A 12,209-nucleotide genomic window follows, 5' to 3' on the forward strand; every position below is an offset into this window, starting at 1 on the left:
TACCATCTCCACGTGACAGACTGTTAAGTTATTTCAGTTATAACATGTAATTATCATAAATGATCATCAACTGGCTGTTAGAAAAGCACTTCAAGTCGAAAGTTGAATAGTGTAAAGTTACATACGATTGTGGTTCTTTCATTGGTTTGTCTCTTGTACTTCCTAGTCAATTTTCATGTCTATGTTTTTCATCCAACTTTCTTTTCATTTCACTCGTGGCGACAATCAATGGGACTGATTTGTGTGTGTGATTTGTATTTTTAACAACAAAAATTGCCATATCGCTACGATCTCTGCATTTTTTCAGTTTATAGTGATATCTAGCACTGGGACATCATGCCGCAGACATGTGGCACCATGTCCGAGTCAGTCATATTTTCCTTATATATATATTTAATCTGTTCCTTCAGATAATTGCTGTATTTTTCTCATAACGTTTTCTGTCCATAACATAAGAGTGAGTTTATATTAATGTCATCGTTTGTTATATTTGTTCTATGACGCTTTCTTTTAAATTCTATAAAAAGAAAATCACTTTCTGATTCAGTATCAGTGTAATTTATTTTGTGCCGTGAAATAGAAATGAGCTTAGTATCTTTTTTCTTCACCATGTCCCTCCATTCAGATTTGAACGGTTTTTGTTCTCGTTGATTGTTGACTTTTGCTGATTGCTACAAGTAATTTTATTATTCTCTGCAGGTGTACTTTATTTTGAACACAACATAAAAATATTAACCAACCTGATCAATCAATGCAATCCTTTTGAGAAATCTTCGTATACAAAGAAAAGGGTAAGCTTCAGATAAGAATTGATTTTCATCAGAAAACGTTAATATAACACACCCTAAATTACAAGAAATGTTATCTAAAATTCGATTGAAATGCAATGAATATCATTCTTTTATTTAAGACAATCTATTGCACTAATTTATTTAGGAAGGGGTTGAATGGTACATTTGCCGCAATCCATTTCATTGAAAACGTATTGGTACAATTAATCCCAAGATTGCCTGGCATATTTTATAGTTCCTCGTTATTATGTCTTCATTGCGTTACAACTGAAGCACATGAAATTCACGTTGTCCCTTAAACTGTGTCAAAAATGTTATTTAGATTCATTATGTTATAAAATAGGATCTTTAAAACACAATTGAAAGGTCACAAACAAAATTATGTGGTAATCAAGATGGATGTGCAGGAGGGAGATTTGTTGATGATAATAGATGTGTTAAGTCGTAAAGTAAGCAATAACAATAACAATAACGAAAATACAAAGTATAATTTGATGTGCATCTCAGTTTCTAATGTATTTGTTGTTTGTTACAGCAAGTGCAAGAAATTAATCCCAAGGGTGATGAAAATACCAAAAATCTCTAGCTATGTAAAAGTGATTTAACAATAGATAAAATCACAAATTATGTACGAATATGCAAGACTAGAAAAATGTTAGAACTCGTGCAGACTCTGATATTCTTTGATTAATCTTATAAAAACCACACTTACCTAAAAACTGCAGATTTTTCAACTTATTAACACGTAAAGTTTCGTCGCTTTTTTCTTCAAGTAACTGGTTGTGCATCCACAGAAAGGAATTATGATTCTAATGCTTAACCAAGTCGTTAGTATTTTTCTTTTCCTTTATTCTGGTGCTATGTTACCTAACTGAGGTATTATAATGTGATATTTAAACTTAATTTAAATTCAAGAAAGATGATCCTGAATATAGATCACTGACAATTATCTGATTAGAGAACAATGTTTCATGTAAAGGGTGATATTGGATTTAAGCACTTTCTATACCACCAAATAAAAATGATATCCATACGCTAGAAGACAGCGTTAAAATCTCAAATCCTTTAAGCAGATGATTTTGCTAGTTGTCCCTTTTTAGCTGAAAATACGAAATTATTCACAGAAAACTACATGTTGATATGACCATCTATTCTGGAGAAGCAGTGATAACACGATTTTCAAGATGTCCGCCATGGCGGTCATATTGAACGTAATAACGGTTCCATTTTCATTTATGGCCAACTAGGCATCACGAGAAGCATTTCTGTTAAAACATAATGTTGAAACGACTATCCATTACGGAGGAGAAGCGGTAACAAGATAATAATCCTACTTTTTTTCTCCCCTCCATAACTCCGTGTACGATAGTATACGAATATGTTTATGTATATGTGTATTCCGATTCTTTTTCCTCTCCTTTGACTTCATTGCAAGCCTTATAGTGATTACAAGAGTGGTAGATGGTGTTCGTTTTATAGACAAGGCGATGATGCAGAAGTTATAGCATAATATAAATGAAGAAGTATATGATCACTCTGTATTTTTTACTGACAGAATAAATTCTTTTCTTAACAAGAACAAACACTCCGATGTACGATGCATACTTTCGATGTCCTTTAGTTCTGTTACTTCCAAACGGAGGCAGAAATTATTACATCCTCACAATACAAAATTAGCTTCACACCAACTGTTGACTTAGTTTGGCAGTGTGACAAATTTTACTTTTGTCTCTATTCATAGGTAACATTTTACGCAGCAGATTAAGTCTAGAGCGAAACAAACATATTTGTAATGAAGTGAACTAACCTTGGGTAAGAAAGGTCATTTAGTGTATTATCACTAGATTGTAAAACCAAAACCGTAAATTAATAACAAATTTCAGAACCAAAATCTGTCCCACAATGTATTAATATTGCAAAGAGACTTTACGCCAATGGTTATCAAGCGACAATGGGTGACCGTTAATGAGAGAATTACATCTTGGATGACAAATCAGAATCATTACAAATTCTTAACCCCATTTGGCTCCATAAAAGATTAATGTCAGAGTGGGGCGTTTTAATGCACTCCTTGGATAGTAAAAGTAAGTCAGTACCTGTCCTTAAGTGTGTTGTTCTCTCCATCTTATTTCATGTTTATGAAAGGTTATGTTTGTGTAGGTGTAAAAACACTCCAAGTATTTTCTCTTTCTTCACTCCATGTGTGATGATTTACAAGTATACTTATCGATTTGGGAGCACCCTACCCGTTGGCTAGAAACTGAGTATGTGTTGATCACTCAAATCAATGATTTAGATAGTAAACTTGGGGTGTTTGATAGTAAGTGTGCAGGAGTGGATATTAGATGAGTGGGTGTTGATCACTCAAAACGGCGTCATGGATTGTAAATTTGGGGTGGTGGATAGTAAATGTGGGAAGGTAGTATGTGTGCTGGTAACGGACAGTACAAGACTTGGTGTTGGTTACTACAAAACAGCATGCTGAGTAGTAAATATAGGGTGTTAGATACCAAGTGTAGTTTTACCATTATGTTTTCCTTTGACCACATATTCTCTTGATCCCTTAAAGATTAAAAGCAATACAGGGTCATTATGTTTATTCTCCACTGCGGCCTGAGTGCCCTCTCGATGGTAACTCACCACTGAGGCTATAGAAACAAATTCCAAAAATTCCTCCTGAATGAGAAATCAAGCTGGTGTGGCAGAATTCTCTGTCTCATGGCGTAGTCAACAGGCAGTTTCTGTGAGAAGAGACGAGAGCCTCGCTCTGATTCGAGACGAACGAACGCAAGAAAACTATACGTGTGTCCATATTTGGCCATGGGCATAGGTTCAAAATTGTGTATAAAAAAGAGCTGTTTGCACAAAATCAGAACCGTTCGTCGAGGAATCAGGAGACTGTTAGTCTTTTCTTACAGGTAACAATCGTCTGTGTTAGTAAAAGATAAGAATCGTATGTGTTAGTAAACTTTTATAAAGAATAGGTACTTTTTAATATTTGAGATTCTAACGGTAAAGTTCATATTTGTGCAACATTTTTCGGAGTTCTTTTATTTTATATTACAATGTAATGGAATGTTTAATAGTTTTAGAATTTATAATCATTTGTATTTATGGTAATTATTATTGCAAAAGACGAGTTCGTTACCAACTTCATGTTTAGATTTAATATGGAAATGAAATATATTTAAGTAATAAAGAATAATGTTTAGCTGCCTATTCCAAATTAGTATTCAATTTTAAAATTCTTCAAAATGATAGCTGAATTAATCGCAACTATTGAATTTTATACTCTTTGGCTATCGTCAAGTTAATCAAGATTTAACTATCTATATTATATTCTAAAATGCAGAAATTATACAAAAGTATGAAGTTGGTAAGCTCGAAGGAAAAGTGTAATCTTAGATATATTTCGTGTATTTTAAATATAATGGCTCTACAGATAAAGAATAGTTCGTCAAGGAATTAGGAGACTGTCTGTCTCTTCTTACAGCGATTCCCGTTCCTCCGCTTGCCATATCCCCCCCCCCCAAGATGTAGCCGTATCTACACCGTCATGAGTGAAACTTCTTTTAAGAGAGCCTGAACCCCCCCCCCCCCTCTCTGGTCATGGAAACAGCATTGCTAAGAGTTTAAGAGAAAACATTCTCATAAAAGTTGGTGGAGACTTATCATAAAACAAATATTGTTCTGAGAGTGTCTCACTGTACTAATAATAATCGAAGAACTATAAATGGTAGAGGACACTCTCGGAACGTGAGGAGTTAACTCTCTCTCCATTCACACCTTCACGAAAGTAATCTTACAATAATTGAAAAACTAACTACGCATGTTTGCATGTTGTACAAATCAAATCTATGTATAGTATGTTTACTTTAAATGTGAGAATATACATCTTGTAAATATGTAATATACACCCCTCTCTCTTATATATATATATATATATATATATATATATATATATATATATATATATATATATATATATATATATATATATATATATATATATATATATATATATATAGTACACTGTAGATAAAGATATATCCCCCATAAGAGCTGCACATGTTCTTGCATTTACCAGTAGCATTTTATTATTGTTTTATCAAATTGAGGTGGTAGATTTTTTAAGAATGTTTATTTAAGTGAACTATCTAGTCATACCTGATATGATTCCGAAGGTGATGTACATATGGAACAAGTCTGTGGCGAAAAGACTCAATATGAAACCGGCTGATGCGAAGACAGATCCAGTAATTGTGACAGGTCGACATCCAAATCTTTTGGTCAAAATGCTTGCGACTGGAGCTGTAGAATGCAATGCAGATAACTTCTTCTAATCGTAGATAATATTCCTCATTCTTTTTAAAGACCAACATTTTTCTCTTGAAAGGTTCGTCTTAACAACACGTACGATTCTTTCAAAATTTAATTTAAATTAGAATCAATTTTATATGTAGGATTTGACCATTAAATGATCACATATAAGTTAGCTATATAATTCTTATTATCTTAATAATAATAATAATAATAATAATAATAGTAATAATAATAATGATAATAATAATAAACGTGAATCATGTAACATTGAGCCGAACTGATGGAGAAAGGGGCGGCACCGACGCCCCTCCCACCCCCAATTAAGACGACACAAGTGAAACGTTTCCTAGAGTAATTTTTCTTTAAAGGCACGTGATTAAAATTAAGCTCTGGATACTGGTACAATGCACGAGCTTTCGGGGCCTTAAATCCCTGGGTACCACTAGGGGTTCCATTCCCACAGACCGAGAGCCTAATTGTTCACGCAACCAACCCAAAAGATATTTCTGGATCCGCCTCTGAGCAGTTAAATGTGCAGTTAGTTTCAACTTGAGACTGAGTTTCATCTCCAGCTAATCAAAAGTGAAAAAGAGAATTGCAAAGAGTAAAGTTATTTGGGACTGGTTGATATATATAAAAAAAACTTTAGTCCCAAAACAAGCTTGTAAGTATTAGTTTCCATGCTAGCTTCCCTTTTGCAAACATATGCTTGAAAAGGGTGCGAATAAATAAATATTTGGAACCATAAAACCAAACGCTCATCGAAAATAACATACAATAATTTCCAGGAGGCTTACGTTTACGTTTAATTTTGCCGACATACTGTCTTTAAGAAAACTGTTCACGTGAAGAGTTTTCTTCTTTTGGTCCATATCTAATTAGCAAAGGCTATCTGAGACTGAAAAGTTGACTCACCAATAATGTTCAAAGTCCCAACAAAGATAGATTTTACCCAAGCCGTCTGACTTTTACCGCCACGGAAGTAGACCAGCAGATGTATATAAATCAGTCCGAATGAATACCGGATGCCGTCGACAAGAAATCCAACAGAAAATGCTGCGGCCACAATCACGTAGCCCCACCTTCCATCGACTGCATTCTTCATTCTACTTTTCGAGCCTACAATAATAAACTGTTAAGTAAGAACTTCTTCAATTAAATACCATCTTGGACGGAGTTTTGGCAAAGGAGCCAAACAAACTCTGTTTTGGTCAAATAATGCCTTTCATGATGATCATGCTGATGCAGTCACATAAGAAGGCCATTCTTATGTCTTGTATGACAGGACCAGTTATGGCCAGTGTGACATGTTTTCTTTAGTGAAGTCATTTTCGATGAAACATCATAATTTCAGTTTATGTAAATAAAAATTAAAAGTTATAAAAGTAACGATAATATCTGTGTTCAAAAGTTTGACGAAGCACCCGATAAAACTTCAGGCCTTTGGACTCAAACGTTTCCCATGAAATCCGGAAATCGTTGTTAATCAGTATAAAATTAAACATTGTATGAAAATATTGTACGTAGAGATGTGCATTTCTAGAGATACTCAAATAAACTGTAATATTTGCACTTTAAATAATGTTTTTAAAAAATGTCGTGTTCAATAGATGCAGGCTTTGTGTACGAAGATGCTTTTCTCGGACGGATTATAGTATTAAATGATCATGGTTGGGTATATATCGCTGTGTAAATTGTATCTAATCACTCACGAAGTAAATAGAGTCCGAAGGACTTTATGTTAACCATGTGAGTGATTAGGTAACATTTACACATCGGTAAATACCTAACTATGATCATTTAATCCTTATAATTCCAAATTACTTCCTTTCTGTAATCATATGAGCATATTTCATCAACAAAACATTCACTTTTAGGTAGCATTTAGTTTTCTTTCATTAGCCTCTTCACTGCAACTGAATACAAAGCTCGATCTTCGCTAACCAACAGTAGTCCATTCTTTATGTAGCAATATAGTGTAGAGTGTCAGAGCGGGTCATGCGTCATATAAGGAGCTTGTTATTATCATTTTTTTTAATATAAAAAAATTGGTTCATGTTGTTTAAACCAGGCTATCCCTTTTTTCAAACATTACACTTGCGTATGGCACGCGTTGTTAGAGCGTCCGTTGTTCTTGATTTCTGCGCATTTCGATCTTTCAAAAGAAAATTCGTGTCCATTTTAGTGAGATCCATTGCTCGACTTATGACCCTAACCTTGAATAACAGTCGGTGAAACATTGTTGATTTATTTTCTCCCGTTAACCTTTGGGACGCGTGTACTGATGAATATATGTGTCCCCACCGAGCAACATTGTGTAATCTTAATACACTGATGTGAAGTGAACAGAAATATATTTTTCGTCCTATAATTCCTAACTGTAATCTCAGAAAGATCAAAATGATAAGAAGTGGTCTATAGCATACAGTATACATACAACCGATCTGTAACGGAGAGAGAAAAACTCTCTTAATGCAGATACAGTTGGTTTTATTAATCGAAACGACATTCCTTATATAAACCTACATGTGAAACACACATGAACATATATACTTTATGATAAAATTTAAATAATGTTATTCAATTTTGATAGACTCTTTAAATTTATGGATTATAAAGATCATATCAAATTATGTAAATGATCAAATAAGCAATTAACCAAAGGGTAATCAAAGGACACAGGATGTGTAGTAGATAAGATATATTTTCAAATAATACTCAAATCGTTGTTTATGAATTTAAACAAAAATTCTAAATCAACTGGGTTAGAATGTTTTCCAAATACGGACACAATTTGTGTCTTATCAACTAAGTATGATTCGAGCCACGGTAAAGCTGTATAGCCAATGTCAAATACATGCTGGAGACGCTACAATAATATGGCATAGTCCATTGTGTCCAATGCTGCAGACAGGTCAAGGAAGGTGAAGACTGGAATCTCTCCCCTATCCATAGCAAAGAAAAGTTTGTTAACTGCTCTTAGAAGATAGGTTTCAGTATTGTGTTGAGGGCGACATGCAGAATGTAAATTGCAAAAATGACTCTTTACAGCTCGGTCCCGTATCTCTCGCAAGCCAAAGATTCCTCAAGATGTAGCTGTATTTACACCGTTATGAGTGGCACCCTCTTTCAAGAGAGCCCATAACTCTCTCTCTCTCTCTCTCTCTCTCTCTCTCTCGCCATGGGCAAAGACATTTCTTAAATAATCATCATTATTCATAACAAGAGGTTGACGAATATCATGGAACAGCTTGACCAGGAGTTTACGAGAAAATCCGTCTCATAAAAGCTGGTGGATCAAACTATTTTCTTAAATGATCATCATTCTCGTAAAATTACTATTAACAATTTTCAGCTAAGATTTCATGAAACCGTTAATGTTTCTACTTTACACTTATATGAATATTTATGAAACTTAAATGAGAATTATCTCATAATTAAATTTATTTGTATCTATATGCCCTGTATCAGAAATGTCCCATATACAATAACGGAAAATCATACTTACATACTATTTTGCCATCACTACCTACTGAACACGTATTCGGTATTTGTTTCCAATACGACTGACAGTGAACAGTCCGAACGTGAGCATCTCTTGTTCTTTGTTAATCGATCCCTTACATCAACATGTACCACAAGCCGATAGGTGAAAGGTTAAGTGGATGTGTGAACTATATTCATGGAATGGAGATTCCAATTCTATTTGGATATTAATCATGGGGGAAAATGTTACAGTTCAGACACTGAATTGTCGATGTAATTATTCACTGATTCAACTATCATGTGTGAAGCAAACCTGGCCGTGAGTATGCAACAAGAACACGCATGTCAATATATTTTGAGATACTTTGATGAGAACAATAAACAGCTTCATTTCGACGTACGTCATACTAGTTAATACATATTTAGTTGTAAAGTAAATCAAGTACATTTATATTTTCATCATTTTAAATATTCGATACATTCTACTTATCAAACAGAAAAATGAATTGATTTTAAAATTGTAATTGGGATAGATTGAATGAAAAGTGGAGTTTGTACCTATATTAAGTACTGGATCCTATATTTAGTAGTTATATTTTTGATATCGCAACATGTTAACTTATCAGTTTATCTGATTCTGATTGGTTCAAATAAGCCCATGAAATTCTTGCGTAGTATTCTCTTTAATGATTGGTTGCGATCGTGGGAAAATTATCGTAACCTCCATTTCTGGAACGTTTTGTTGTCACAGTTGCTATCATCATTTCGGAGGCCGTTTGTTAACTCTTTCCCGAAATGGAATCGGGCAAAAAGTAGTCACGTCTGCCTGAATATGGTCAGTTTACCCCACAGAAATTTTTTATGTCATCTTTGGCAGATTATGTATAGCATATCAATCTATGATTTTTTTTTCAATTAATAGCGGTGGCGGGTAGGGGCGGTATACCGGTAACATGGAATTCACCCTATATACAAGCGAGGTTTACATGTTAACTTAGAGAAGTAAATAAATTAACCTTTGTTCACAGGAGAATGTGGATATAAGAACGTCTTCCACTGACAGATCTTTATCCAACACGAGCATTTTAAGCGGAAAAATAGCTGAAACGATCACATGCTTGTTATTTGATGCAATTCCGACTCATAATAAAATTTGTTTGTCTTCTGTAGTCGTTCCAAATTAAATAATGCAAATATCCGGGCACAACTACATTACATCACTTCCGGAATTTCTGCATCCAGTGAAATATCCGGGCACAACTACATTACATCACTTCCGGAATTTCTGCATCCGGTGATCATTCATTCAACTATGGATAGTAAAGTAATGAAACTCACAGACCTTTGTGTAAATATGGATCGTCTAAATACGCTCACTAATACTGTATCAAGTAATGTGACATCTCAGGTATTGGACACTCTGATTAAAAAATGATTTTGTCTGTATATAAATATTCCATTTATACAGAAGGACTTTTGCTATTTAAATGATAATTTGCACCAGCAAAAAAAAAAAATAATCGCAAATTGTCGTGGAACTGCGTCTGGGACTATATACGCGTCAATTGAAAGGTGCATTATCACAGCCATAATGAACGAAATTATTCCTTCTTTCTATACAATTTCCATTAAAATAAAAACTATGCGACAAAAAGAATCTCAAATTGGCAATGATTTAATTTTAAATCTATTAAATTCGTTGAATTTCTCCAGTTTTTGCTAGCCAATTCTCGGAAAATCTGGACATTATTCAACTCGTTTCATAAATTCAATATTAAATCGTTTCCCATTTGAGATCCTCTATTTACTTCATAAATTATTAATATCTATCACTTGTTTCCAATGTTATAACTGGCTATGATATTTGTTTGCATCAACTATGCATAAATTAGTAATAACTACTTGGTATTCTCTCTCTCTCTCTCTTCTGAACAAAACTTTGGTTTTTGTAAGTTTATGTTTATCTAAATTATTTCTGTAATATATTTTCTCATATTAGTTTTTACCAATTGCCTTATGGATTTGGTCTCCAACCCATAACAGAAGCTAAGTGATGGTACTATGGGTCATATCTTAATTATATAACCGCCTATATTACTTAACTCGCGGGGGATGCTATGGGGTTAAATGATAATTAAAATTATGTAGTCCTAAATGTGTTACTAGTGGCTGGCCGCAATTGGGGTTACATAATAGCTTTGAGTTGACCCCATTGTACCTCGTTATAGGTATGTGTATGAACTCCTATGTTAACATTACCCATAGGCTTAACGGGAATGGTAATATTAATATGATGGGTGGAAAAATTGTCAGTTTATGGGCTTAAACAGGAACAGATGGTAATATTAAAGTGATTAAGAGAAAAAGAGTCGGCAATTTACAGGGACAAGGGGAAACAAAATATTAAATTTTAATTACTATCCAAAAACAGAACCCTGCAATCCAACGAAACGGTAGGAAGTTTTATATAAATATACTGTCCCATAAAAATACAAATATAATATCACACATAACGAAGGGTAGGAAATGTTTATAGACACCCTAATATACCTTTAAATGAGAACATATGCTCACAAGAAAAGGGGTAAGATTGATGTTTTAAATTTTATTTTATCAACAACATACACAAAAACAAAATCATATGAAGCGCACATATACATATTGTGTTTCTATTAAATATTGTATACATTTTCTAATCAACGCAGCAAATGACATAAATAATGCAACTCCGTGAATAACAAAAGGATTTGTGTTGACATCAATCCATACAATTTGCTAGAGATAGATTATTATAGCACCATTTGTCTAGATCTTGATGATCTTTACGAACGAAACATGCACGATATTCATTTTCTAGGAACGTCAAATTACCGAGATAACAGAAATTACACAGACGCTATACATTTGTAACACTATCGTGTCTACCAATCTCAGTACAACTATTTTATGACAAGAAAATCTCAATCTGAAAAGATCTTTATAGACATAAATGGGTAATCCTAGGGAAAGATACTTCTCAAAATTTAATAATGCTTTATAATTTTGATAATACCAACAATTTTGACGACTGCGTGCTTTCATTATAGCAAGCATGGCTATTATAATGATTGAATCTTTGAAAGAATTCTATTACTAATAAATTAACATTTCCAATATCTTCCGACAGAGACCTCGGAAACGCTTAATTACGCGTATTTGGACGCCAATTTTTGATCTGGGACGCAAAAAAAATCACTGAGGCGGGAGTCCTCCGTACGCCTGTAATAGGTATGCGGCTAAATTCAACGACTTGCCAGTCCTGCTTCAGCCACCTGCTTTGTGGGAAAATGTGTTGATCAATTAGCTGTGCTGATATTTACAATGACAGAATTCAGTAACTGAAAGAGAGCTTGATGTACATACATGTTGCCATTACAAGAGTACATAAAAAAGAACATGATGCAATAGCTGCACGGCTAGTTCAAAGGCTTTGACTGGCGGCCGGATGGGAAATGTACTTATATTTACAGTGATTGAATTCAGAGCCAGAAAGACCCAGAGACGTACATGAGGTCATTTATAAAAGTACATCAAATAAACAACTTTAGCTTTCGTTTTTGTGTTCATTTC

At 33.9% G+C, this 12,209-nt stretch overlaps 1 protein-coding gene across 1 annotated transcript in view; it reads right to left on the reverse strand.

Annotated features, from left to right (window-relative positions):
- LOC149787870 (monocarboxylate transporter 12-like) overlaps positions 1-12,209 on the reverse strand; it is a 71,255-nt gene that overhangs the window by 10,960 nt on the left and 48,086 nt on the right. The window contains exons 2-3 of the mRNA XM_089974103.1: positions 6,030-6,233; positions 4,959-5,102 (exon numbers count right to left, since the gene is read on the reverse strand). Coding sequence (XP_089830229.1) covers positions 4,959-5,102; positions 6,030-6,219 — 334 coding nt within the window. The 5' untranslated portion in view covers positions 6,220-6,233. The remainder of the gene's footprint in view (positions 1-4,958; positions 5,103-6,029; positions 6,234-12,209) is intronic.

The sequence above is a fragment of the Sinohyriopsis cumingii genome, chromosome 11 (genome assembly GCF_028554795.1).
Source record: "Sinohyriopsis cumingii isolate HCF-2022 chromosome 11, ASM2855479v2, whole genome shotgun sequence".
NCBI lineage: Eukaryota > Metazoa > Mollusca > Bivalvia > Unionida > Unionidae > Sinohyriopsis > Sinohyriopsis cumingii.